Source organism: Dicentrarchus labrax, unplaced genomic scaffold, assembly GCF_905237075.1.
Source record: "Dicentrarchus labrax unplaced genomic scaffold, dlabrax2021, whole genome shotgun sequence".
In the NCBI taxonomy this organism is placed as follows: domain Eukaryota; kingdom Metazoa; phylum Chordata; class Actinopteri; family Moronidae; genus Dicentrarchus; species Dicentrarchus labrax.
Genome location: NW_026136717.1, coordinates 14,064,631 through 14,091,040, shown reverse-complemented (window position 1 = coordinate 14,091,040; position 26,410 = coordinate 14,064,631). Strand labels below are relative to the sequence as shown.

Here is a 26,410-nt window from a genome sequence, read left to right as displayed (position 1 = left end):
TGATAAAGCTCCAGAGAGTGAACCCATGAACAATATAAATCAATATCTGCTCTATTGTCTTATGAATATCAATAAACTATCCTGGTTAAACACTGAATCAGTTCAACACATTTTTAAAAGATGCGTTTATTTCATAGGACATGCATTTAAAACAATAGGAATAAAATATGGCCTAACCTGGTTGTAAAGGCTACCTTTGATTAAACTAAAAGCTGATATATTGTCTCCACAAACAGTGCCCTCCCCTGGGTCTGTATCTTTATTAATCATGGTGTTAAATAAATACAGTTGCACATGCAGCCTATTTCCTCTTCCATACAGGTATTGAGGTCTGTCTGGGGGCTACACCACTGAAGCAACGTGTAAAATATGAGTATGAGTTCAGCCTCAGGCACTCTTTAGTGGTCTTCAGGCACACAAAACAGAACTCCACCTTACAACGGGGACATGTGATGTTTTTACATTTTGTTTTGTTATGCTCCAGCAGCAATCCGCAGGTGGGACAGGCACGGACAGATGGACAGCCAGTGACCCCCCTCACATCCTTGAAGGTAATATCTGGGCAGGTTCTCAATATTTCTTGTGACTTATTGACGCAACCAGCATTTGCACAGCGGTCTGAATATGGAGATGGATGTTTCCACTCCTTCAAGCACTGCCAGCAGAATGAAAAGGCCTCATTTTTTGCAGCTGTGCACACTGTGCAGCAGACCCTCAGATTATTCTGGTCAGTCCTCACCACATAGGACCTGCAGCCAGGACACTGTTAAATGGAGAGTTTGTTTGAATGCTTATGTGTGCACAACATTTTATAACTAGAAAATGTGGTTTCAAAGAACAATTTGTTAGATGTTTATTCAAGATACTTACAAATTTGGCATCCAAGTAATCCCTGGCAGCTCTGCTGAACAATTGTTTTTCAAAGTACTTCACTTCTTTGGGGGTTAGAAGAGCCATTTTACAAACCTCCTCGAAGGGCCACTCAACGTCACAGCCAGTCTGTCCACACACAAATCTGCACTCACCCTTCAAAATCAAAGAAAAACTTTGAAAGCGAATAAAATATCAACAAATTCTTCAGCAACAACCAACCTGCTACTGCCTTCTATCTCACCCTTAGAGATAGAAAAGAAAACCAGGTAAACATTCATGATTGAAAAAATGAAATAAGAAATCCAGTACCTTTTTATTATGTGCTTATTTTTCACTGCTGTTCTCTCTTAAAGCTGCAGTACATATATTTTTTGTCATATTTGCTGAAACTTTCATTAGTTGCTGACAGTTGTACATGAGACACATAATCTGTGATAAAACATCAGTTTCCTCTGGCTTCTTCTAGTGTTTCTAATAGCGTTAGCAAGAATCCACTGGGCCTGAACGTAAACAACCAATCAGAGCCAAGAAAGATATAAAGATGCTTTGGGTTGGAGGCTTGAAGATAGTTAATTGTTGAGTCTCCAGTGTGTCAGTATATGATGCCCTGCAACAATCAACTATCTTCAAGCCTCCAACCAAAAGCATCTTTATATCTTTTTTTGCTCTTTCCAAAACTGTTCCATGCCAACATAACCATCTGCTAATAAAGAAATTATTCTTAAATAAAGATTCACTAATATGCTACCTGGTCCAACAACCTGCGACACCAGCCGGTGAGAGACATCGGAGTGACAGTATGACCGCAGGACATCTTTGCTCTTAGAGACTTGTAGCCAATACACAGAACTGTGAGACAAAAACAAGTTTACTTTACATCCTTCAAAGAACTTAATAATATATCTGGATCAGGTAATTAATACTGTTAAAGATCATCTTGATTCTTTGGTTACTTACAATCCATATCATCATCTCCATCCACGAATGTGAGTGTGGTGTCTGTAGGGTCGTAACACTTCTCCTGTTCAGTGGCCAAGTTGTTGCTCAGTTGTCCAGAATCAATCAATTTCTGTTTTTTCTGTGTTGCCAAATTGTTGCACAATTGTATATCGTAAAAATAGGGTTGACTGATGTATTTTTGTGTTCTTCTTCTTAGTGATTGAGCAGTATAACTCTTTTCAGTTGTGAAACTGTTCTTTTGAGATGCCAAATTGTTGCTCAGTTGAGAATCAGTATTCCTTTCATTTGTAAAATTCCTTCTCACTTTTCTAGAGTAACTTTTCTCCTGTTCAGTTGTCAAACTGCTGCTCCGTTGTCCAGACTTTCTCTTGTTTTGCTTAGTTGTCAACTTAGAGCCCATCTTGATTCTCGAAAATCTATTTATCCTGCAAAATAACAACAGATTAGCTAGATGTATAAGACAGTTTTCAGCTGCACCAAATCCACAATTAAAAGACTGGATCAAAGTTTTCGTTTCAGTTGCATTAGTATCGCTTGCACCTGAACAAACACACTCTGTACACTCCTCACAGTGAACCAGCTCAATGACAAAATGCCAATCCAGCTGAAGGTAAATTGACCCCCCCCCAAAAAAACAGTAAAAAAAAGTTACTTTTCTCTGTCAATAGCTGCTCGTTGATAAGGACAACAGATAGATACATAATAAATGAAGATATAAGAAAACACAACCACAAGGGAGCCAACAACCCTAACATTAATAATAATAATGTACTCTAAAAATATATAATAATATACATGTATATATCTAATTTCTGCTCAGCTGAAGACATCCAGATGGACTTAAATTCAAAGTAGATTTAATGAAAGTAAATAATCTTACCAGGGATGAAGTAAACTGAGTTCAGCAGAGTGTAGCACTTGTTTCCAAAAGTCTTAACCTACTTGTTGTAGTAGTTTCTAGTCGTGTGGCATAAAAGGATTGTTGTATGTATCACTGCAGTTACTGGATTTGTCATCATCACATTATTTAAATGGTTCCGCTTGGTGATGAACTTTCCCCGCAACACAACAGGCTGCTTCAGTGCCACCTGACAAGATCTGCAGCATTGTTTGATGAGGAATGTTAAAGGAGCAGGTAAATATGTGGACACAACGGTCGTTGATTTCCCGTTGTGATTTCCTGTTGTTTGGCCAGCCTCAAGAACAGTCCAAGTTGGGCCAGCGTGACTCCCTCTCCTCTTGGCGTGACAGCTCTCACCGTGGTGGGCTGTTCTGGTAGTGTCTCAAAGTCCACTGCTCTTTTATCCAAATAAAAATAAAGCCAAAGAGAATAACAGCTTACAACAAAACTGTAGCAAAGTTTGAATCACATTGCATCAAAAATGTATACAATGTGAAGAAAATCACAATATATTTTATTTCAAACTAAATTAACAGCAATTAAACTCCCAGCTGCTGCAAGTGCCACAGTTTTTTCTTTGTATTAACCATTGCTTCTCTACTATAATTAAGGCCCCTTTGACCAGCCTCGTACCCTTTTTCTTTCATCCTGACTGCTGCATGCATTTGTGAGACAGCCACCACCACTTTGTGTAGTGCTGTACCAAAGCAAACACATGACACTGTAGCTCAACATACAAAAACTATTGTTTTATTACTTGGTTTATGTGTAACCTATAAACAGGTGGAAACTTTTTGTAATTGAGTCAGTCGAATGCCATTTTTGCTTGCATGTAACTTTTTTGTATCACACATTGGGTTACATTGTCACTTTTTAAATCGTTCTCAATGGGTTAGCTTTGCTTCTTCCAGTGTAAAGTATTTGGTAGCTTTCAAGTTAGTTTCCCTAACACTGTCACTGTCTGTGCCAGCAGGTGCCACAGAATATAGGTACTTACCGTACTTCTGTAATAGTTGGAATACCTGCTTCTGCTGCTTCGTCATCATTTAATCATGTGACTTCTTATATAAGCGACTATTAATTTACAAACCTGAAAATATCCTTGTTGGATCAAAATGTTGTCTGATATATTGAAGTTTATAAAATACAATTTAGAATCTAAACACAATTAAATAAAGGTCAACAGTATATCTTCAGAGTTTTTTAGTGTTGTTGAGCAAACATCACGTTAGTTGTAAATTGACATTTATGGCTTTGTAGATAAAGTAATGTGATGATGTTCAGAGATTTTGGGCATTAACATGAATGTAGTCATACTGTATTCTGTCAGTGGGTGGATGAAATATGAAAACAGATATATTTAGGTTTGTTTAGCTTTCTTTATTTGCACATGTAACAAAACAATAAAACACAAGTGATAAAAATTCAGATTAAAAAGACACAAGACAGAAAATGACTAGCAAAGGAGAGAAGGGGCTTAAATAGACAGAATTCACTCATTAAATAACCTTTAAGTATACATTCGGATTAAATCATTTTTTACTTTTGTGGACAATAAAATTATATTCTGTTCTGGTTCATATTTGTGAGAGATGAAGATTGAGTTGCAGTATGATGGTACATATTGCACAACTGAGATCACCTGACAGAGAGAGATTTCACCAATATATTCAAATCAATGTGAACAAAGCCTTTTATAAGCAGATTCATTGTTTATCATTTCACATTTATTCATATTATCTATTTTTTTGTGATGCTTACTGACTTCATTTTGGCCAAGACCAGGACCAGCTCATGGAGCATCACTGCTACACATAATGTATTCAAACCAATAGTATATGTTTATTTATCTCTATATTACAGGAAAACAACAGTGTTATGTTAAGACAACAAATACATAATCAGTTAAATACATAATGATAAAACAATGGAATGTAAATATTAGAGATTAAAATGACTGCAAACAAGAAGATAACATTAAAGAAGTTAAAGCAAAACTTAAGGAAAAATGTGACATAATAAACAGTTTCAAATATGACTATAAATATTAACTACAATTTTTAGTTTGAAGTAGAAAATGTTTCTCAAAAAAAGAAATTCCAAAGTTGTGTGATGTTGTTGGTATGGGGTTGAGTTTGTGTCTGAGAAATAATCATGAGGATAACTGTGTTTGTATTTCTTGAGATCACAGAGTTAAATCAACAGAATTATTTCCTCTTCCACACAGGTATAGAGGTCTGTCTATGTGCTACACCAGTGGAGCAAAGTCTGTAATATGAGGAGGACTTACGGCACTCTTTACTGAGCTTCAGGCACACAAAACAGAACTTCACCTTACAGCGGCGACAGACGATGCTTTTACAGTATTTTCTGTTATGCTCCAGCAGCAAACCACAGGTGGGACAGGCACGGATGGAGGGACATCCAGTGACACCCTTCATATCCTTAAAGACAAGGACTGGACAGTTTCTTAGTGTTTCTAGTGGCTGATTAATGCAGCCATCATTTTCACAACAATCTAAACGTGGAGCCGGACCTTTCCATTCCTTCAAACACTGCCAGCAGAATCTATAAGACCTTTTTGTGTCAACAGTGCACACTGGGCAGAAAACACTCAGATCACTGAGCTCAGTTCTCACCACAGAGGACTTGCAACCAGGACACTGTGAAGTGAAGTTATAAGAAAAACATAATGAGATGTTTTTAAAATCACCCTTGTATTTGCATGCCCAATTTTTTTTCTTAGAACAGTTTATAAATAATGTTACTCAGACACTTACCACTTTGACATCCAAGTAATCCTTGGCAGCATTACTGAATATCTTCTTCTCAAAGTACTCCAGTTCTTCAGGGCTTAGAAGAGCCATCTTACAAACCTCCTCAAAGGCCCACTCAACATTACAGCCAGGTTGGCCACACACAAATCTGCACTCACCCTTAGATATTAAAGAGAAAATCAAAGAAAAGACTGTAAACATATTGAGCAAATCAGCAACAATCAACCTGCTACTGCTAATATGATTCACATCAGCTGAAGTTACATTCTCTCTTCTGTTCACTATAGAAATATTATATTGTTACACTTGTTCCTGTTGTGCATTTTGTCAGTGAAGTTTAGTCACTAATCAAAGAAAAACCTTTGAAAGCGAATAAAATATCAACAAATTCTTCAGCAACAACCAACCTGCTACTGCTTACATGATTCAAATCAATGTGTTAACTGTAGAAATCCTATTTTGTTACACTTTCTCCTGTTGTGCATTTTGTCAGTGAAGTTACTAAAAAGAATTTCATGCTGAAAGTGATGTTTAAACAGCCTACCTTGTCCAACAACCTGCGACACCAGTCGGTGAGAGACATCGGAGTGACAGCATGACCACAGGACATCTTTGCTCTCAGAGACTTGTAGTCAATACACAAAACTGTGAGACACACAAGAACAAGTTTACTGTTTATCATGGGGTTAGGGTTAGGAAAAAAAATTGTCGTAAACAGCAGTTGCTCATATCTGGATGAGGTAAATAATATTGTTTGAGATCATCTTGATTCTTTGGTTACTTACAATCCATATCATCATCTCCATCCACGAATGTGAGTGTGGTGTCTGTAGGGTCGTAACACTTCTCCTGTTCAGTGGCCAAGTTGGTGCTCAGTTGTCCAGAATCACTCATCTTCAGTTGAATTGCCAAATTGTTGTTCAGTTAAGAATCACTCTTCCTTTTTTTCAATTGAAGCCCATCTTGATTCACTGTGTTGAAGACATCCTGCAATAATAACAGATGAGCTAAAGTGGCCACAGAGGAAACAGAGGTTTAATCCACTAATCATCTGACTGTGAAGTCATGTGATTTTCAGTCTCCCCAAATCAGCAATCAAAAAGAGTTTGCATCAGAGTTTTAGTTTCAGTTACATTAGGACTGCCCTACACACTCTACACACTCATCAGAGTCGTCTCACTGAACCAGCTCAGTGACAAAATGCCAATCCAGGTGAAAGTAAATGGACCCAGAGGAGAGGAAAAGATCATTGATCTGTGTGACAGTGAAGAGCAGCTGAAGAGAATTACTGTGAAGGACCTGAAAACAAAAATTGCCCAGGAACTAAGGATAAGTATGTTTACGTCTCTGTTTTCTTTGTTATTATATAATTAAATTTATAGGTTATATTATACATAATCATAATTTAATTGCAGATGGCAGATATAATTTTTAGAAACATAACACCATACTTAAATAGAATTTAATGCAAAAATTATTTTTCACTGCCAAAAAAACACAACCACAAAGCTAAACCAGCCAATAACCATAAACAGTACATTAATAATAATAATGTACTCTAATAATATATAATAATATATATGTATATATCTCATTTCTGCTCAGCTGAAGACATCCGGATGGTCTTCAGGACTGAGCAGCTGGAGGAATCATGCCTGCTGTTGTCCTATGGGATTAAACACTTGTCCACCATCCACACACTGCTGATGCTGCCTGGAGGCATCTGAGAAACAACCCATAGACTCTACACTGCACCAACACAACTGGACCAATGGGCTTTACTATGAGCTCAAACACAGATTCAAATGTAAAAATAATTAAGATGCATTGTCCTTATGCTTCATTTGTCACATGCTAAAATAAATATCCTAAACATAGATACATTTTATAGCATTTTATTTTTGAGTGGTCACCTCTGCAATGGTTAAAAAAAGCGTTTGTCACTTGCGACTACAAAGTTAATTTAATGAAATTAAATAATCTTACCGGTGAGTTCAGCAGACTGTAGCACACTTCCTTTTCGAAGCAACTTTCTCAAAGTCTTAAACTTGTTGTTGTAGTTTCATGACAGGAGTGAAAACTAAATGATCTGCAGGAATTAGTTTTGTATATTCCAGATATCAACGCCACTAATTTAATTTCAACTGGCCTTCCTAGTCGGCTACAGTAGGCTACCACATTGATTTTTAAAAAAAACAATCAAGCCAGCTATGTGCTTTGGTTAAAAATATCAGCACCTAACCGGAAAGGATTGTTGCATAATCAGTTACTGGATTTGTCATCACAACATTATTTAAATGGTTTCGCTTGTTGAAGACGCTTCCCGCAACACAACAGAGGGAATACACCTGCAGCTTCATTGTCACCTGACAAGCTCTGCAACATTGTTGTGGTACAAAATCTCCTGATAGTTTAAAAACACAGGGACTCAATTGGTAATAATGATTATTATTATAACAGCAGAAACTCCAGTGATAATAATCCACTGACTCTAAGAACAAATACACAGAATCTCAAACATAAACATTTTGCAACATATTCTTGTTGATCCTATATTGATCCCTCCACCATGTTTTACAACCCAGTTTAATAATCTGATTAAACCTACAGTTATTTAAGAACATGCACCATAATATAAAGTGTAATTGGACTCTCAAATATTTATTTTTAATATGAGGTCTCTTAAATCTAGATTTTGACAAAGGGCCCCTCAGAGCCTAAGAACAGGTGAAAACAGAGGAGCCATCTTAAGACTCTTTCAATTTAAATGTATGTTGTGTCATATTGATGAATTCTTAAAGATAATTAATAATATTGTCACAAAGTTATTGTCAAGCAGTGAACCTGCATTCAGTCTTTGCAGTTACATACTGTAAAAACATGCCTTTAGGGCAGCTGGCCACTTTCCAACATCACGTACCAAGACTGAGTCCTTACTGCAGCTGGTTTCCAATCTCTCTGTATGTAGTTGCAGTAGCTTGCTGTTGGTTCAACTACATTCATATACCTGCATAATAACTTAATGTTCAAGGTAATTTATTTGATTAACATAATAAGGAGACTTGTGGTTCTCATTGGATATTTTTTGTTCATATTGCTTCCTGACTTTACTCTGGGCAAGACCAGGACCTGGTGGGACTCACTGTGGCCACAAAGCTCTGCATTACTGCTAAAACAGAAATAATTCATTCAAACCAATAGCATATATTCATTCATCTTTATTTTACAGGAAAACAACAACGTTATGTTAGGAAAACAAACAAATGATCAGTCAGGAAAACATAATAAATCATGTTGCAAACATTAGTATAGGTATATATTTAAAAAAGAAAATAAGAAAATGAATAAGGTGTGGTTTTATTTCTTGAGATCACAGTGTTAAAACAACAGAATTATGTCCTCCCACACAGGTATAGAGGTACAGGCACACACACACTCAACTAGCAAGAAGGCAGGTGAGGTACCTGCATGAAGGGCAGCATGTTCCCCCTGCTGCTGTGAGACTGCTTAATTCATCCTCACTTCACCATGTAAAATAGTTTTGTAAGCAGTGAGGCAATAAGGAAGCAGGAGTTGTAGTTTTAATTACCGCAAAAACTATAGACCTATAAAAGAGGTCAGTAAAATATATCTATACTCAAACCAGCGATTAAACAAAGTGTTAACAAACTGGCCTGAGACAATGAAACACAAGGGGTACACAAGAATGACGCCAATAACAACTAAACTAAAAACTAACTAAACCCCAGGAGCTGGCTTCAGGATTTAAATGACAACTCAAAGACAAAGAAGCAGATGATTCATGTAACAGCTTATATGTACCCCTCCTCTCTATAAAGGTTCGTTCAGACAGTCGTTAGTATGATGGGAAGTATCACAACCAACACACAAACACAAATGATGAGGACAATCAAAAGAGGATGCTTCTTGATCTTGGTCCAACACTTGCAGGGTTGTGGCGAATTCTCATCTGTTGGGAGAGTAAGACGAAACTCTTCTTTGACACTCAAAACCTTTTCACGGTTCGTATTGCTCTTTTGTCTGTTTTCTTTGCTCTCCTCTCTCATTTTTTTTTCTTCCAGAGGATGTTCTTTAACCTTGTCTCTCAGACTCCCTGAATCTTTAAATAAAAAAGTAATATATTGATAAATGACGTGTTAATATTGCCTGAATGATTTCTTGGTGTACTTTTGTGATCTTACCTCTGTAGACGAGCAGATAGGCAGCCCTGGATCTGTTGAACAGTCATTTTAAATGTATTGTTTGCATAGAACAACTAAATCTGACCATACAGAAAACATTTCCAGATACATATTAGAATATATCTCAGAGTTAAGATTAAATGTTCATTCTTGACCGAGGAATCAGTAGCTGCTGCTAACTGCTCTGAAGCTTTCGATCATATCACCTAATCTTTTCAGCATCTTTAAGAACTTCTAGTTCATGTCGGCTTAAAGCAGAGTCCTTAAAATGCTCCATAAAAGGGGAAATTAAGCTTCTATTATCCCACAAAAACTGGGCAAACTCTTTTTGCTGTTGAAGATTGTTGGACATGATTGAAAGCTCGGATGCAGCTATTAAATGGACCTCGTGCTAACTAATGTCCGACTCAATAAAATGGAAACCAAACGTACTTGTAGGTCCTGGTATTTGCAAATGGTTGGTCCTCAACCTGCATTATTCAACAAAAACAACATTTAACAAATGTTTATTTAGTATTTAAATATTTTGTAGGTTTTGAATATGTGCCATACATATCATGAGTTAAATTAATCCTCACCTTCCTGACATGAGAATCATCAAATTCATACCAGGTTTCGTCCTCATTGGACAGGATAGTGGCTGTGTAATGTCCACCTCTTAGACTGCCCACGTGGTTCACCATCCCATACAGTTTGTACGTTTGATTCTATGATGAAGAACACAGTCAGGTATGAAAAGAATTTTAAAAAGCAAATAATGAACACCATTCAGAGTTCCTTCCCCTCACCTTTGTCTGTAATACAAGTGGCACATCCACACAGCAGTCTGATTTGACATCTGACATGGTGTTGAAGTCAAAGTAAAATCTCTTGAGGAGTAGAGTCAAAATCCGAGGAAATTCCACCATCTCACATCCCTAAATAACACGAGAAAGATTATTAAACACTTCATTTGATTCCAGGATTTCAGGCTGCAGTTGATGTTTGAAAACTCACGCTGGTCGCCTTTGCTTTCTTGTTACAGTCGTTGCAGTACACCAAGTTGTCTCCTTTGAGTGATTTAGTCTGGAAGGTCTCTTCGAAGCCCTTTTCCTGGAAAAAAACTAAAATATTGTAATAAATTCCAAATTGGATCAAATTGGTGTTTGTGGTCTCTCCTCACATGTGGGTCCTGCACACTGTTTCCTGGCATGAAGGACGTATCTAACAGTTATCAATCTAGTTTCCTTCCTACTGTATGAATTCACTGGTATAAGGCACCACTTATCAAGGGTTTATATTATATTTTATTATATCAACAGTAGTCAAACTGTTTGTATAACTTAATAGATGGTTATAATAAGTCTACAGTTGTAAGGTTGATAGTTTAATATTTTAACGTGAATGCTTCATTGAAATATTAAAGTAAAACTTTATGCTCACCACACTGTAGGTTGTATCATGTTTATCTTTCATTGACAGTGGAAGAGTCCAGAATGGATTTGTCTCTTCATTGACGATGTGACCTTCAGAGCATTTTGTTGTGTCCGCCAGCCATCCTTGGAAAACCTTGAGATAGAAATATTCTTCTTAACACAGTTGATTTCTGATTTGGTGACGGTAGACTCCAGTGTGGGTTTGATAAGTGCTTACCTCAGAGGCCTGTTTGCTGACCTTACGTAAAATCATCTCCAGGCACTCGGCAGCATCCTGTTGTTGATGAACTGCAGAATGATTTGTGAGATTTAATCCAGCACACTAAATCCACTAAAGCCTTTCGGTAAACCTGCAGCTGCTGTTTTTCTACTGATCACAGGTCAACTTACCATTTTTGATCTCCAAACTCTGTTCGATGTTTTCTGTTCCACATGTTGTTCTTTCCAATTTTTTAAACAGGTACATCAGCTCTTTATCTGTATTCAGTGAGTCAGGAAGCAACCTTAAGAGACAGGATAGTTTATTGTTTATTATTTAGTTTATCATCTTCTCTTTTTTGTTTGTTTAGAAATTGAGTCTCAATTAAGTCTTGCTCAAGTTCTTGACTAAAAACCAAAAATTATGACCATTTTGATTTCATTTCTCCTCATTACTAAACAGCGTTATCTACTGGACACACTCAGATGCATCACTGTATAAAATGTTCTCTGTTAATACTTGACATATACTCATATTAACTACAGATGAAGCAGCTGTTTCAAACCTGTCGTGGATCTCTGGAGTCATGGAGAGAACTTGCAGAACACTGTTGAGGTAACATGTGGCTCCCTGGTTATACAGACCATAATGAACTCTCTGTCGCTGAGTCACTTAAAGGAAAGAAAAAGCACAGTGTAATTACACCATCTCAGATGATTCAGAGTGTGAAGAATGTAGAAAAGATACAGAGAAATATAAGACCTCATCTACCAATATTATACAACTAAACAAACAAAACAAACTAAATTGGCCTCCAGTGACTTATAGCTACCTTTTTGTTTCTTCTCCTGTGCTGTGCTCCTGTGTTTCACCTCCTCCTCCAGGGATCGTTTCCTGGAGCTGCTCATCTTTCCTCTTGAATCTCCCCCTGAAGATCAAATATTGTAATTATATCTTCTTGTATTCATTCAACAATTCAATTCACTTCAGTCTGTCTGTGCCTCCAGTGGAAGCATTTTGCAGGTTTTATATCATTAGTTGTGTTTCTGACACATCAACAGTGTATTTATGCTACAATATCAACCATTTAAAAAAACAACAACACATTGCTTTCAAAGACTGTAGCTGGTTTTCACTCATTGTAACTTTTTAGTGTTCTTCCTCATCTCCTGCAGCTTGATGACTATTTCTTCCAAATGATCCGCCCTCTTTACCCTCACATAACATTTTACTCTCTCCTACATTTCTTTCTCGTGGCTACAACAATCTCACTGCAATTCACAACCACATCAAATCTCTACTAGTACGCAGTCTAGTCCAACAGGTGGCGCTGTTCATCCGCTTGTTATATATATATGTATATATATATATATATACATATATATATATAACTTTTATATATGTTATATTAACCCTCCAAACAAACAGTTTTCAACAACAAATTCACAAACAACAAAATGATCTTTCCCAGTAAGAACTAATTTGTCTCATATGTTGTTTTAGTTTAACTTGAGATTTGTTTGAATCTTATCACTGCTTTGCTCCTTTTACATCTCAGACCTGTTATGAGTTTAATCGCTTGAGATCATCTTGAAAAATTCATAAAGTTTCATCACTTAGTTGTTCTTTTCTCTGTGTGGCTGTTAACTTATCTGTAGCATTTGCTGGCTGAACTTCTCCACATCAGTCCCAAAATATTGAAAATAATGTCGCAAAAGGAAAATATCTCAGAAGTTACTGTCACTGAATGCTGTTCAGAGAAAGTCTGCAACAGACATTAATGCGACGGGAGGTGAAACCATACTGTCAGTGGGGTGAAACACAGATCGATGACTCGGCAAAACAACTAAAGCCTATAATTAATGTGCAATGCGCACAATGGCACTTGGTACAATATTCACAATTTTTTCTATAAATACAATAAATATATGCACATATTCAAAATAAACTGATGCTTGGAATAACTTTAAAACACCCGGACTGAGCAGACTTTTGTTGTAAACCAAGATGATATAAAAATCTATAGCTTACTTCTGGCCATTGCATAACGAAGTCAGTAATGTTTATGTTATGTATGTTAATGTATCTTAAACTAAAGTATTGTCAATAAACTAATAAGGAAAATGAAGGTGGAACCCCGGCAGCTGCACGATAACATTCACACTTAAATTTAGCAACTAAAGAAAACGTCTTGTAATTTTGATAAAGGAGAAAATAAATATTTTGTATTTACCCTGATAAGTTTTTCCTTGGATTTTTGCAGAGGAGACAACGTTCACATCTTCTCTCACTATCTGGCATCAGCACACAAAGCGCACAGTGAACCAAAGGACTCAGTTCTAATACACAATAGGAGCCTCTCTGTGTGATAACTTTCAGAATATGTGCAGGTATAAGAATGAGGTTATGCTACATGCTTGTTTTCCACCACCAGAATGCAGAACAATTACATTCTTAATGTGTCTCCCAATCACTTGAAGTAAATTAAAACTACATCCTTGTTGTTGTTGTTGTTTTGATACCTGAAACTAATCCAGTGTAAGGGCAGTATCTGTTGTTTAAAACACTTATTGTTTCAGTTCAGTGTTTTTCACGTAAACACATCATATTATTAGAGATTGTTTCGGTCATACAGAAGGATTGGCCTATGATTGGTACCTATTTGTAGCAGATAGCAACAATAATTAATAAATTAGGGTGTTTCATCTGTGCAGGGAAAATCCTCATCCTGCTTACAACGCCTATACCGGTAAAAGCTACCTGTGATAATCATCATTGAGTGACACACCCAGTTATAATGACAGCACTGACCTGGTGGCTGAAGGAAGAGTAGAAGGAAAATACAAAGAACAGCCTGATAATGAAGCACGTGTTCCCCTTATTATGTCCAAGGAATTAACTGGTAGGATAAAAAAAATCCCCAAATTTCCCTCAGAGCAAACAGGTTTACAGTCGTTTAGGTTTGACAGACTCTCTCTGCAATTTTATTCAGCAAACTCAACGAAAAGAAAGAAATTATTATTATTAAACGTATATGTATAATATTATTATACATTATAATTTATATTTAGCGTATTGATATTTTCACATTATATTTTTAAACCAAACCACAATTTAGTATGCTGATTGTTTTATTAAATGTAGTAAAGGTAAGTAACTGTTTTCAGAAATGTAGTGTGGGAAGGCCTTTTTTTAAACCAGTGTGTCTGTGGCCTGGATATTTGGTTTAAAATGAGAAAATAATATGTGCTTTAATTAGATTAAACAACCATATTTAGTTTTCTCTCCTGTCTTGAAACCATAAGAACAAGTTTTGGGAAGTTACATAAAAATAAAATGGTTTACAGTCTGTGATCTTTTCTTCTGCGTCTGGTCCACATCAGATGCCTCCAGGCAGCATCAGCAGTGTGTGGATAGTGGACAAGTGTTTAATCCCATAGGACAACAACAGGGATGATTCCTGCAGCTGCTCGGTCCTGAAGACCATCCGGATGTCTTCCCCTGAGGAGAATAAAGAGGCTGAGACTTCAGGAGATATCGTCAAAGTTATGTTCAAGATGATCAGGAGAAAAATAATAATGACTTTTTCCTAATTTGTTTAGACGTGTGTTGAGTTATTTTTTAATACAATTACATTCTTAATGTGTCTCCCAATCACTTGCAGTAAATCATAACTACATCCTTGTTGCTGTTGTTTTGATACCTGAAACTAATCCAGTGTAAGTGCAGTATCTGTTGTTTAAAACACTTATTGTTTCAGTTCAGTGTTTTTCACGGAAAAACATCATATTATTAGAGATTGTTTCGGTCATACAAAAGGATTGGCCTATGATTGGTACCTATTTGTAGCAGATAGCAACAAGAATTAATAAATTAGGGTGTTTCATCTGTGCAGGGAAAATCCTCATCCTGCTTACAACGCCTATACCGGTAAAAGCTACCTGTGATAATCATCATTGAGTGACACACCCAGTTATAATGACAGCACTGACCTGGTGGCTGAAGGAAGAGTAGAAAGAAAATACAAAGAACAGCCTGATAATGAAGCACGTGTTCCCCTTATTATGTCCAAGGAATTAACTGGTAGGATAAAAAAAATCCCCAAATTTCCCTCAGAGCAAACAGATTTACAGTCGTTTAGGTTTGACAGACTCTCTCTGCAATTTTATTCAGCAAACTCAATGAAAAGAAAGAAATTATTATTATTAAACGTATATGTATAATATTATTATACATTATAATTTATATTTAGCGTATTGATATTTTCACATTATATTTTTAAACCAAACCACAATTTAGTATGCTGATTGTTTTATTAAATGTAGTAAAGGTGAGTAACTGTTTTCAGAAATGTAGTGTGGGAAGGCCTTTTTTTAAACCAGTGTGTCTGTGGCCTGGATATTTGGTTTAAAATGAGAAAATAATATGTGCTTTAATTAGATTAAACAACCATATTTAGTTTTCTCTCCTGTCTTGAAACCATAAGAACAAGTTTTGGGAAGTTACATAAAAATAAAATGGTTTACAGTCTGTGATCTTTTCTTCTGCGTCTGGTCCACATCAGATGCCTCCAGGCAGCATCAGCAGTGTGTGGATAGTGGACAAGTGTTTAATCCCATAGGACAACAACAGGGATTATTCCTGCAGCTGCTCGGTCCTGAAGACCATCCGGATGTCTTCCCCTGAGGAGAATAAAGAGGCTGAGACTTCAGGAGATATCGTCAAAGTTATGTTCAAGATGATCAGGAGCAAAATAATAATGACTTTTTCCTAATTTGTTTAGACGTGTGTTGAGTTATTTTTTAATACAATTACATTCTTAATGTGTCTCCCAATCACTTGCAGTAAATCATAACTACATCCTTGTTGCTGTTGTTTTGATACCTGAAACTAATCCAGTGTAAGTGCAGTATCTGTTGTTAAAAACACTTTTGGTTTCAGTTCAGTGTTTTTCACGGAAACACATCATATTATTAGAGATTGTTTCGGTCATACAGAAGGATTGGCCTATGATTGGTACCTATTTATAGCAGATAGCTACAATAATTAATAAATTAGGGTGTTTCATCTCTGCAGGGAAAACCCTCATCCTGCTTACAACGCCTATACCGGTAAAAGCTACCTGTGATAATCATCATTGAGTGACACACCCAGTTATAATGAAAGCACTGACCTGGTGGCTGAAGGAAGAGTAGAAGGAAGATACAACAAACAGCTGCTGATGAAGCACAAGTTCCCCTTATTATGTCCAAGGAATTAACTGGTAGGATAAAAAAAAATCCCCAAATTTTCCTCAGACCAGGTTTACAGTCGTTTAGGTTTGACAGACTCTCTCTGCAATTTTATTCAGCAAACTCAATGAAAAGAAATAAATTATTATTATTAAACATTTATGTATAATATTATTATACATTGTAATTTATGATATTTAGCGTATTGATCTTTCCACGTTATATTTTTAAACCAAACCACATTTAGTATGCTGATTGTTTTAATAATGTAGTAAATAAGTAATTGTCTTCAGAAATGTACTGTGGGAAGGCCTTTTTTTTAAAACCAGTGTGTCTGTGGCCTGGATATTTGGTTTAAAATGAAAAAATAATATGTGCTTTAATTAGATTACACAACCATATTTAGTTTTCTCTCCTGTCTTGAACCATAAGAACAAGTTTTGGGAAGTTACATAAAAAACAAAGCGAGCTGCAGTCTGCTGAACTGCTTCTGCTTCAGTCCTTCCCTCAGTTTACTGTCTCTCTGGTAGCAGTGGCGGACTCATAACTAAATAAAAAGGGCAACAGCTGCATGAGGTGGGGACCCAGTGCACAAAGTCCTGATGCATTTAGGTTAAAACAGCCCAAACCCTGCAGAGCGCACTATCATGTTTTATCTGAAGGCCTAACAAGAACAAAAGAGGTCATTCATGAGTTTAATACATTTTATTTGTTTTTACAAATGTTTGTTTGATGCATAATATATTATTAGTCTAGTTGAGGTGGTTTACAGTCTGTGATCTTTTCTTCTGCGTCTGGTCCACATCAGATGCCTCCAGGCAGCATCAGCAGTGTGTGGATGGTGGACAAGTGTTTAATCCCATAGGACAACAGCAGGGATGATTCCTGCAGCTGCTCGGTCCTGAAGACCATCCGGATGTCTTCCCCTGAGGAGAATAAAGATGCTGAGACTTCAGGAGATATCGCGTCAAAGCAAAGTTATGTTCAAGATGATCAGGAGCAAAATCATAATGACTTTTTCTTCATAAACACACAATCTTCTCAGTCCTTAATTTAATCAATGAGGGCTCTCTGACTAAAGTTTAAAAGGGACTTTAATCTTTGGCTGTGGCACAGCTGGTTGGCTGTGTTAAGTTAAAATCCTTTAGCATTATTAGTTATAACATTATATTTGTAGGCTTAGCAGTAAAAAATGTGATTATTTTTACAGGATTATGATTTTAAAATACAATACAATTTATCTGCATACTTGGTGTTGAGGTAATCCAAAAGCAGCGAGAAAGTAATCGAGTTACTTTAATTTGAATATTGTGCTACTTGGATTAGTTACTGACTACGTTTTTTTGTTTTTACCAGGTAATGAGTAACTGTATCAGATTACATTTTTAAAGCAACCGTTCAATTTCAGTTCATTTTAATGATAAAAAGTATATTTTACATATGAACTATACATATTAAAGAAGAGTAAACGTACCTATCACGAGTTCTTTAGTAATTTTCTCCTTCAGTTGCATTACAGTGAACCTCTTCAGCTGCTCTTCACTGTCGCACAGATCGATGACCTTCTCCTCTCCTCTGGGTCCATTTACCTTCACCTGGATTTTCATTTTACCTGCAGTGACTGAGTGGAGTCCTCAGGTGTGTTTGTTCAGCTCAAAATGACCCTGAAGTAAACTGACATCACATTTTGTACAGAAATAAAATAAAGAAAAAAAGATTTACGTCACCTTGGGAAACTTCAAATCACGTGACTTTACGGGAAAGACGAATAGGCCAATCCTACCTGATAGAAACCTTAAAGACCGGTCAGATCAGTCATTGTTTCATTGGTGAGAGAGTGAATATGGGGAGCAAACTGTCCACCAAACGCAAGAGGAGACATCAGAGTGAGTCTGAAAGGCGCAGAGTGTCGGCTCATGGAGAGGGCTTCAAAGGACTGAGGGGCAGATTCGTGGATGAAGAAGATGAGTGCAGCTCTGAGGAAGAAAGCAGCAGCTCGAGAACCGTACAGGAGAAATGTTACGATCCTCTAGACCCCACGTTTACATTTGTAGACGAAGAGGATGATTTAGATTGTAAGTAGAGAGTTAATTACTGTCAGGTTGTTCATTATAGGGTGATTGTTGTTATTGTGTTCACATAACCATTAAATGAAACACCTTCCTTTACAGTGATGAAGAGCTTTACAGCTTCTGTTGGTGTGGGAATCATTTTAAAGTAGCTACTAACTTAGTTTAGCAAGTTTATCTGATCACATAGACCTTGTTTAAGAAACATTATATTTGTTTAGTTATATTAGTTTATAAAGATGATTTCTCATTCAGTCATTTTAATACACAATTACACATTTTATTTTTTGTGAGGATTAAAGCTGCAGTAGGTAATTGTTTATAAAAATAAGCACTAATACTGACAGTAGTACATGAGACAGATAATCTGTAACTAGAGCAGGTTCCTCTGGCTCCTCCTGGTGCTCCTAATGGTACAACAACAACCAATCAGAGCCAAGAAAGACAGTTGATTGAGTCTCACTCCCTGGGTTAAATACAGAGGCTTTGGGAACCTGGGAATGAGACAATCAACTATATTTCTCACTGATTCTTGAGGGGAAGAAAGTACCAGTGCCTTAGTTTATCAGATGCCGTTATAATTAATGCTTGCATTGGCTTTACGTTATATTGTGTATTAAATCTTAACTGTCTGAAATGGCCAGTTGTCCCAATCCAAGAAAACTCTTCTCTTGTTTGTGTGTCTCACAGTTCTGTGTAATGAGTACCTGGGTCCCCGAGCAAAGATGTCCTGTGGTCATGCTGTCACTCCGATGTCTCTCACCGACTGGTGTTGCTGGTTGTTGGACCAGGTATGTTGTTTAAATATCACCTTCAGCATGAAACTCAGAGACTTTTTAGTGACTAAACTTCACTGACAAAATGCACAACAGGAACAAGTGTAACAATATAATATTTCTATAGTGAACAGAAGAGAGAATGTAACTTCAGCTGATGTGAATCATATTAGCAGTAGCAGGTTGATTGTTGCTGATTTGCTCAATATGTTTGCAGTCTTTTCTTTGATTTTCTCTTTAATATCTAAGGGTGAGTGCAGATTTGTGTGTGGACAGACTGACTGTGATGTTGAGTGGCCCTTTGAGGAGGTTTGTAAAATGGCTCTTCTAAGCCCTGAAGAACTGGAGTACTTTGAGAAGAAAATATTCAATAATGCTGCCAAGGATTACTTGGACGTCAAAGAAGTAAGTATCACTCTATTTACAAAAGACTTTTCAGCCATTGATATCTATATATGATTTTACAGAATTGCCTACCCCTTACAAATCTCAATGCACTTGCAAATCTGAATAAAGACTTGAGATTTTTGATGCAGGTTTCCGTTCACATTCATAAATCTCAGTACGCATTTAGAGATTCTTTTTGCAAATCGCACAGACGGATTATGATAACATTTGTAAAATTGTAAATAGCTTTGCTACAATAATGGCCCTGTATGTCTCATTATGTTTTCAACTTCACTTCACAGTGTCCTGGTTGCAAGTCTCGTGTGGTGAGAACTGATCTCAGTGATCTGAGTGTCAAATGCTCAGTGTGCACAGCTAACAGGAGAAGGTCTTATATATTCTGCTGGCAGTGTTTGAAGAAATGGAAAGGTCCGGCTCCACGTTCAGACCGCTGTGGAAACGATGACTGTCAAAACCCACTGGAAATACTGAAGACCTGTCCTGATATTGTCTTTGAAGATGTGGAGGGTGTCACTGGCTGTCCCTCCATCCGTGCCTGTCCCACCTGTGGTTTGCTGCTTGAGCATAACAAGACTCAATGTAAAAACATTGTCTGTCGCCGGTGTAAGGTGGAGTTCTGTTTTGTGTGCCTGAAGACCACTGAAGAGTGTCAGGAGCTCACTGATGAGTACGAGGAACTCACTGAAGAGAGTGAGGAGTTCACTGATGAGTGCGAGGAACTCACTGATGAGAGTGATGAGGAAGATGTATCCTCATATTATGGACTTTGCTCCACTGGTGTAGCACCTAGACAGACCTCGATACCTGTGTGGCAGAGGACATAATTCTGTTGATTTAAAACTGTGAAATACAAATACTAATCATTAACCACAATTGTTATCAGTCAGACAGGAACTCAGGCCCACACCAGCTTTCAATAACAGTTAAAAGCATATAAGTTGTTTTTTTTTGTATTTCAGACAATGTTACGTCACATCAGAGAATCATTTACACAGACAGTTTTTACTTCAAACTCAAAATTGTAATATGTATTTATTGTAATGTTTGAAACTGTTTATACTGTTTTTGTAAGAATCATTTTGCTGGATTTTACTTTAAATTCTTTAATATTATCTTATTGTTGCAGCATGAAGTCATTTGGATCTTTAATATCTTTATTCAGTCTTTATTTTCACATTTGTTTCATCAGCTTCATTATCAAGTTTTTTTTTACTAATCATTTGTTTATTTAGCTAACATAACGTGGTTGTTTTTCATCTAAAATAAATAATTAAATATAAACTATCGGGTTGAATAACTTTTTATATTTTATATAATGTATATTTCAGCAGTAATGCTCTGTGGCTACAGGGAGGTCTGCGAGCTATTCTGGGCCAAAGTATCACAAGAAACAGTTTATTTCCTGTTATAGTAATAACTCTTTTTTTTATGTCAGCACTGAGCGTGGGTTCAGAAATGACAACCAGCAACTCTCCATCAAGGAGATAATGAAAAGATAATAGACTGCCCATTTCTGCATTATTACATATTGTTATAAAGAAATAATATAAATATAAATAAGCCATATTTCAGGGCTTTAACATCATTCTGAATGTGTTAGTGAAGATAGTTGTGTTTAAACCACAAGATGGCACCATTGTCTGTGAGTTGGAAGGTGTGACAAATGACTGTGGAGCTTCAACAGCAACTTACAAGTGATTCTCCACGTCCTGCAGCTGGTGATTTTTAATGGTTTCAATAAAGCATGCATTGGCCAGGAATTGAACCTGGGTCAACTGCTTGGGAAGTAGCTATGCTCACCACTATACCACCAACGCCTTGAGAGGACCTTGATCTCCATGACCCCAACATGTGGTCTCACAACTGTCATTGTGGTCAGTTTCAGTGATACATAGTCCAGGTTTCAGTGAGATTAAAGACAGTTTTGTCCATAATATATTTATTCAGAATACAGCTTTTCTATCTATAGTTTCAGTGTAAACCAATAGAGTTGTTGCTGTACATACTTTACATACATTTTAAGGTATTATTGTACATCTATAATCAGTGGTGCTGCAAATAACTAAACCGTCTCTTCTCCATATTTACAATGTATCTGATGAAAACTATCTCAGTACATTTACTCTGGTTCTGCATAATTTATAGCAACTATTTCCATTTTCTGCTGTTCTACTTCTACTTTAATACATTTCACTCCATTGATGGTATAAATGGTATTTGGTTTGCTACTTTTCAGATCAGTCTATAAAATATGATGCATTGTTATAGATTAAACCGCCCATCAATCCTAGTGCAGGACTTTTACTTGCAATGTATTTTTATAGATAGATAGATAGATTGATGGATAGATAGATATATACCTTATTGATTGCCCAAGGGGAAATTCACAACCACAAATCTGCTGGCCTGATCAGGGGCTCATTCGCCATCTCCTCCACCTCCCTCTGTCTCCAATATCATTATTGTGTGATATTTCTACTTTTTCTTTGTATCTGAATACTGATTCCATCGCTATAATTGTATTGTTCTCATTGTTATTACTGTGAATTCAACACTATATCACAATTAATGTGACAATGACATGCTGAAGTTAGACGGAACTACTTACAGTGTGTTTTATAAGTGCTGCTAAAAAAGAAATAATTTATTCAAACCAATAATATATATTTATTTATCTTTATTTCAAAGACAAAGCAACAATGCTTCAATTCATGTTAGGAAAACAAACAAATGATTAGTAAAAAAAAAAAAAAAAAAACAATGATACACAATACAAAAAATATCTTTACTGTTATTTAAAACTGGTGTGGAAAGAAGATAAAGGAAGAAGGTGCAGTTGTTTTTTTGAGATCACACGGTTAAATCATCATCATCAATTATTTCCTCTTCCACACAGGGATAGAGGTCTGTCTGGGTGCTACACCAGTGGAGCAAGGTTTGAAATGTGAGGATGGATTTAGCTTCAGGCACTCAGTTGTGAGCTTCAGGCACACAAAACAGAACATCCCCTTACAGCGGCGACAGACAATGTTTTTACATCGAGTCTTGTTATGCTCGAGCAGCAAACCACAGGTGGGACAGGCACGGATGGAGGGACAGCCAGTGACACCCTCCACATTCTCAAAGACAATGTCTGGAGAGTTTTTCAGTGTTTCTAGTTGCTGATTAATGCAGCCAACGTTTTCACAGCGGTCTGAACGTGGAGCCGGACCTTTCCATTCCTTTGAACACTGCCAGCAGAATCTATAAGACCTTTTTTTGTTAGCTGTGCACACTGAGCATTCAACACTCAGATTACTGGGATCATTTCTCACCACAGAGGACTTGCAACCAGGACACTGTGAAGTGAAGTTATAAGAAAAACATAATGAGATGTTGTTTATTTCAGAGAACCGTTATTAAATAGTGTAATATTGGTACTTACAAGTTTCAAGTCATGAGCATTGTTGAACATCTTCTGTTCAAAGTGCTTCTTTTCTTCAGGGCTTAGAAGAGCCATTTTACAAACCTCCTCAAAGGGCCACTCAACATCACAGCGAGGTTGGCCACACACAAATCTGCACTCACCCTTAGATATTAAAGAGAAAATCAAAGAAAAAGAGTGAATACAATTATTCAGCCTGCAACTGCTGATATGGTTCACTGCTATTCACTGGTGGCTTCTAGAGCAGAGGATCCCAACCTTTTTCCTTAATGGACCCCTTTTCTGTCATTTAGTAAACTGATGGTCCCTGCTTAAGTGAAATATTTTATAAATATTTTATATTCAAAACTGTGCAATTAAACTCAAATAGTGACTCAGTAAGTCAGTAAGTAAGACGTTTGTCTAAAACAAGTGATTTGGAGAAATTTTGAGCAGATTATTTCCTGTTTAGGGAACTTTTTATACAGTTCTCTGTCAGTGTTGTGTGTTTTAATAATAATTTTTAACAATCATAAAAACTTTTACATTTCTTTACAGAAGTGAACCTTCTGTTTATATTTTTAAAGTTTTCTTACACCCCACGATCCCCCATAAAGCTTTGACGACCCCTAGTGGGGGTCCGGACCACAGGTTGGGAAACATTGTCCTACGGTGCCTTTTCAGTGGAGAAAACATGATGAAGTGCCCTCTATGGTGCTAATCCTAACCCTGACTAAGCTGTTTCACCATAAATGCGTCACAACAGCCAGAAAGTCGACCAACATCAGAAAAAATAAAATTTTCATGTAACTAAACTCACTGATAAATTAAACTGGTCACTTTCTGTTATACCATGTATAAATACAATCTAAACCCTTTAGCACTATACAAGCTGCCACTATGCACATTGTCAGTGAAGTTTAGTCACTAAAACAGATTTTATATTGCATTATGATGTAAACAGCCTACCTTGTCCAACAACCTGCGACACCAGTCGGTGAGAGACATCGGAGTGACAGCATGACCACAGGACATCTTTGCTCTCAGAGACTTGTAGCCAATACACAGAACTGTGAGGCACACATAAACAAGGAGAGCTATAGTACTTAAAAGTAGCAGGTAAACACATAGATAGCAGAAGCTAATGTTTGCTTGGTGATCATATGACATTCATAAGTGAGGGATAACAAGCCTCCGCGTCGTCCATTAATTCCAGATTATGGACACCTCGTCGGGCATTATCTCATTTATACCATGGTCACTTGCCAAAGAAAAGAAATTAAGACCATTAATTTATATTTTCATGCGTTTTAAGATAAGATAATGTGACATTTGACTACTTACAGTCTAAATCATCCTCTCCATTGATAAATGTAAGTGTTTTGTCTTGAGGGTCGTAACACTTCTCCCGTTCAGTTGTCATGTTGCTGCTCATCTTGACCAAATGTAGAATGTAGGTTACTTATTCAAATAAAACACCAGCTTTATGGGACGGGGGCTTCCTTTCCTTTCGCTTTTCATTTCTACTCCTTTCACTTTTTAATTTCCAAGAAGTCATGTGATTTGGTTTTTGACGCATTTTTTTAAAAAAACATCTGATATCACATAGCCTATTTATCTGCCAAACGTTTCACTTTCTGGACAGACAGATCTGAAGAACTCACTGAACGAGCTCCAAAATGCCTTTCCAACTCTGCGTTAATACACCCACTGGAGAAGAAAAGATTGTCGATGTGTGCGACAATAAAGATCAGCTGAAGAACATCACTGGAGAGCAATTTAAAGAGAATCTTCGTAAAGAACTGGGGATAAGTATGTTTACTCTTTTATTTACATCCTTAAGGAGACTGTTTTTGTCCCATTTGTCTGTTTGGACTAAAGTTTAAAATAGCCTAAAGTTAACTGTCTGTGAGAAGGCTATTGGGATTTCACACTCTCTTAAATTTTTGGGTTTAATGCTGCTTCTTTTTAACACTCTGTCAGTCTTGTAACTGTTGTAAATGGACCACATGTCTAAAATTAACCCTTTAGTTCAGCCATCTTTTCATCTAACAAAATCAAAAACAAACTGTAGAAATGTAGCCGAGGTTACTGTGTAAGATAATAAACATTTTATACCTATTTATTTCCGCTTTAAGATGAAGACTTTCGTATTATTGTCAACGCCAAGCAGGTGGAGGAAGAGGCCACTCTGGACTCCACTGGGATCAACCATTTGTCCACAGTTTATACAGTACCGAAACTGTCCGGAGGCACATCTGATGAAGAATAAACCCCACAGGGTCTCAAGAAAGCCATGAACCATGTATGAACAAATCAATTTTTCATTTTTAAAGTCATTAAGTTTCATATTTCTTTGCATTGTGACTACAAGCTACTGTGTTGTCAAGCCAATATCAAATCTTCTGTTAAGAAAATTGATACGGTGCCACAAATCTGTATTCCGTTTCTTTTATGTAAATGTGTCATCTTCATATAAACTGACTGAAAACAATGTGGTGTGTGATAATAACATGTTAATAAATTCTACTTGTCTCACTTGGCGTCTTCATATTGTTCCTCACAGCTAATAATGAAACTTTAATGATAACAAAAAATATGACAATGGGTGAAAAGTAGTGAGGTATGAGCATATGCAAAAGGAAGCTAAAGCAATGCAATTTAAAAGTAAGGATTAAAGAACAACAACAAGAGACTATCAGGGAGGCACAGGCTTCAGTCACACAGAGACACTGAGTCACTTAACAGCTGATGAATGTGAAATCAATAGAAAGAGTGGGCAGTATAAGGACATTGATTAAACTTATTTATCTTTTCAAAACAGGCAACACAGATTCAGACATAGAGAGAGAATAAATCTACATAAAACTAATATTATTACATTTAATAAACAGTATATATAGTCCTCAACGTCACTTCTTTAAGTGCATTGGCAGATAAAGCTCAAGCAAAGTCAGATTCATTCACACCCACACAGAGTATACTGAGAGCAACAGATACATAGAATGAAACAAATGAGGGAATTATATTGGTCTAATTTTGCTTTTGTGTTTTGACACCAATAAATGGGAAATAATAATGTGGAATTGTGGGAAATAAATCACAATTTATTTAAACCCCCCAACAGAGTCATTATAGTTTTGTATTTTTCATTACTTTTTATTTTGTTTCAGTTTAGTTTCAGTGAGTTTTAGTT

General features: G+C 36.7%; 4 protein-coding genes, 3 long non-coding RNA genes and 1 other non-coding gene across 9 annotated transcripts; 3 read left to right on the top strand and 5 right to left on the bottom strand.

The window, feature by feature from the left end:
• Positions 1-108: 108 nt before the first annotated feature.
• LOC127379560 (uncharacterized) lies at positions 109-24,756 on the bottom strand. The gene is made up of 4 exons (XM_051429314.1): positions 24,559-24,756; positions 24,184-24,284; positions 871-1,026; positions 109-763 (listed from the first exon to the last, which is right to left on the bottom strand). Exons 1-4 carry the CDS (start codon positions 24,647-24,649, stop codon positions 302-304), a joined length of 810 nt encoding a protein of 269 aa, XP_051285274.1. The 5' UTR covers positions 24,650-24,756; the 3' UTR covers positions 109-301.
• Positions 4,094-7,649, bottom strand: LOC127379558 (uncharacterized). The gene is made up of 5 exons (XM_051429313.1): positions 7,498-7,649; positions 6,297-6,498; positions 6,056-6,156; positions 5,515-5,670; positions 4,094-5,397 (listed from the first exon to the last, which is right to left on the bottom strand). The coding sequence occupies exons 2-5, from the start codon at positions 6,403-6,405 to the stop codon at positions 4,942-4,944; spliced, it is 822 nt and encodes a 273-aa protein (XP_051285273.1). The 5' UTR covers positions 6,406-6,498; positions 7,498-7,649; the 3' UTR covers positions 4,094-4,941.
• Positions 6,487-7,388, top strand: LOC127379568 (uncharacterized). The gene is made up of 2 exons (XR_007888336.1): positions 6,487-6,844; positions 7,117-7,388. It is a non-coding gene; the product is annotated as an uncharacterized LOC127379568 (long non-coding RNA).
• LOC127379552 (ubiquitin carboxyl-terminal hydrolase 47) lies at positions 8,715-13,747 on the bottom strand. Of its 2 annotated transcripts, none has more exons than XM_051429303.1 (12): positions 13,561-13,747; positions 12,160-12,255; positions 11,893-11,998; positions 11,519-11,631; positions 11,346-11,416; positions 11,136-11,261; positions 10,710-10,805; positions 10,502-10,630; positions 10,292-10,420; positions 10,146-10,183; positions 9,714-9,745; positions 8,715-9,631 (listed from the first exon to the last, which is right to left on the bottom strand). In XM_051429303.1, exons 2-12 carry the CDS (start codon positions 12,233-12,235, stop codon positions 9,357-9,359), a joined length of 1,191 nt encoding a protein of 396 aa, XP_051285263.1. In that variant the 5' UTR covers positions 12,236-12,255; positions 13,561-13,747; the 3' UTR covers positions 8,715-9,356. The 2 variants fall into 2 exon arrangements, with proteins under 2 accessions (XP_051285263.1, XP_051285264.1); XM_051429304.1 differs by having other exon boundaries at positions 8,715-9,481; positions 13,561-13,744.
• On the bottom strand, positions 17,249-18,356 carry LOC127379567 (uncharacterized). Its single transcript, XR_007888335.1, has 3 exons — positions 18,342-18,356; positions 18,033-18,232; positions 17,249-17,484 (listed from the first exon to the last, which is right to left on the bottom strand). It is a non-coding gene; the product is annotated as an uncharacterized LOC127379567 (long non-coding RNA).
• LOC127379553 (ankyrin repeat and IBR domain-containing protein 1-like) lies at positions 18,402-20,923 on the top strand. The gene is made up of 4 exons (XM_051429306.1): positions 18,402-18,633; positions 19,318-19,418; positions 19,653-19,808; positions 20,093-20,923. Exons 1-4 carry the CDS (start codon positions 18,402-18,404, stop codon positions 20,633-20,635), a joined length of 1,032 nt encoding a protein of 343 aa, XP_051285266.1. The 3' UTR covers positions 20,636-20,923.
• trnag-ccc (transfer RNA glycine (anticodon CCC)) lies at positions 21,557-21,628 on the bottom strand. Its single transcript has one exon. It is a non-coding gene; the product is annotated as a tRNA-Gly (tRNA).
• On the top strand, positions 24,734-25,752 carry LOC127379565 (uncharacterized). The gene is made up of 2 exons (XR_007888334.1): positions 24,734-25,026; positions 25,353-25,752. It is a non-coding gene; the product is annotated as an uncharacterized LOC127379565 (long non-coding RNA).
• The last annotated feature ends 658 nt before the right edge of the window (positions 25,753-26,410 follow it).

Bases quoted from the DNA above. Each gene is read 5' to 3' on its own strand.
- LOC127379558 (XM_051429313.1), bottom strand. From the start codon at position 6,405: ATGAGTGATTCTGGACAACTGAGCACCAACTTGGCCACTGAACAGGAG. The intron at 6,157-6,296 runs GTAAGTAACCAA...TGTGTCTCACAG, and splicing joins TGGAGATGATGATATGGATT to TTTTGTGTATTGACTACAAG. The intron at 5,398-5,514 runs GTAAGTGTCTGA...TTCACTTCACAG, and splicing joins ATTACTTGGATGTCAAAGTG to TGTCCTGGTTGCAAGTCCTC.
- LOC127379552 (XM_051429303.1), bottom strand. From the start codon at position 12,235: ATGAGCAGCTCCAGGAAACGATCCCTGGAGGAGGAGGTGAAACACAGG. The intron at 11,417-11,518 runs GTAAGTTGACCT...ATCATTCTGCAG, and splicing joins GAGTTTGGAGATCAAAAATG to TTCATCAACAACAGGATGCT. The intron at 11,262-11,345 runs GTAAGCACTTAT...TTCTATCTCAAG, and splicing joins TCAGCAAACAGGCCTCTGAG to GTTTTCCAAGGATGGCTGGC.
- LOC127379560 (XM_051429314.1), bottom strand. From the start codon at position 24,649: ATGAGCAGCAACATGACAACTGAACGGGAGAAGTGTTACGACCCTCAA. The intron at 1,027-24,183 runs GTAGGCTGTTTA...TTGATTTTGAAG, and splicing joins GTCGCAGGTTGTTGGACAAG to GGTGAGTGCAGATTTGTGTG. The intron at 764-870 runs GTAAGTATCTTG...TCCATTTAACAG, and splicing joins ATTACTTGGATGCCAAATTT to TGTCCTGGCTGCAGGTCCTA.
- LOC127379553 (XM_051429306.1), top strand. From the start codon at position 18,402: ATGGGGAGCAAACTGTCCACCAAACGCAAGAGGAGACATCAGAGTGAG. The intron at 18,634-19,317 runs GTAAGTAGAGAG...TGTGTCTCACAG, and splicing joins CGAAGAGGATGATTTAGATT to TTCTGTGTAATGAGTACCTG. The intron at 19,419-19,652 runs GTATGTTGTTTA...TTAATATCTAAG, and splicing joins GTTGCTGGTTGTTGGACCAG to GGTGAGTGCAGATTTGTGTG.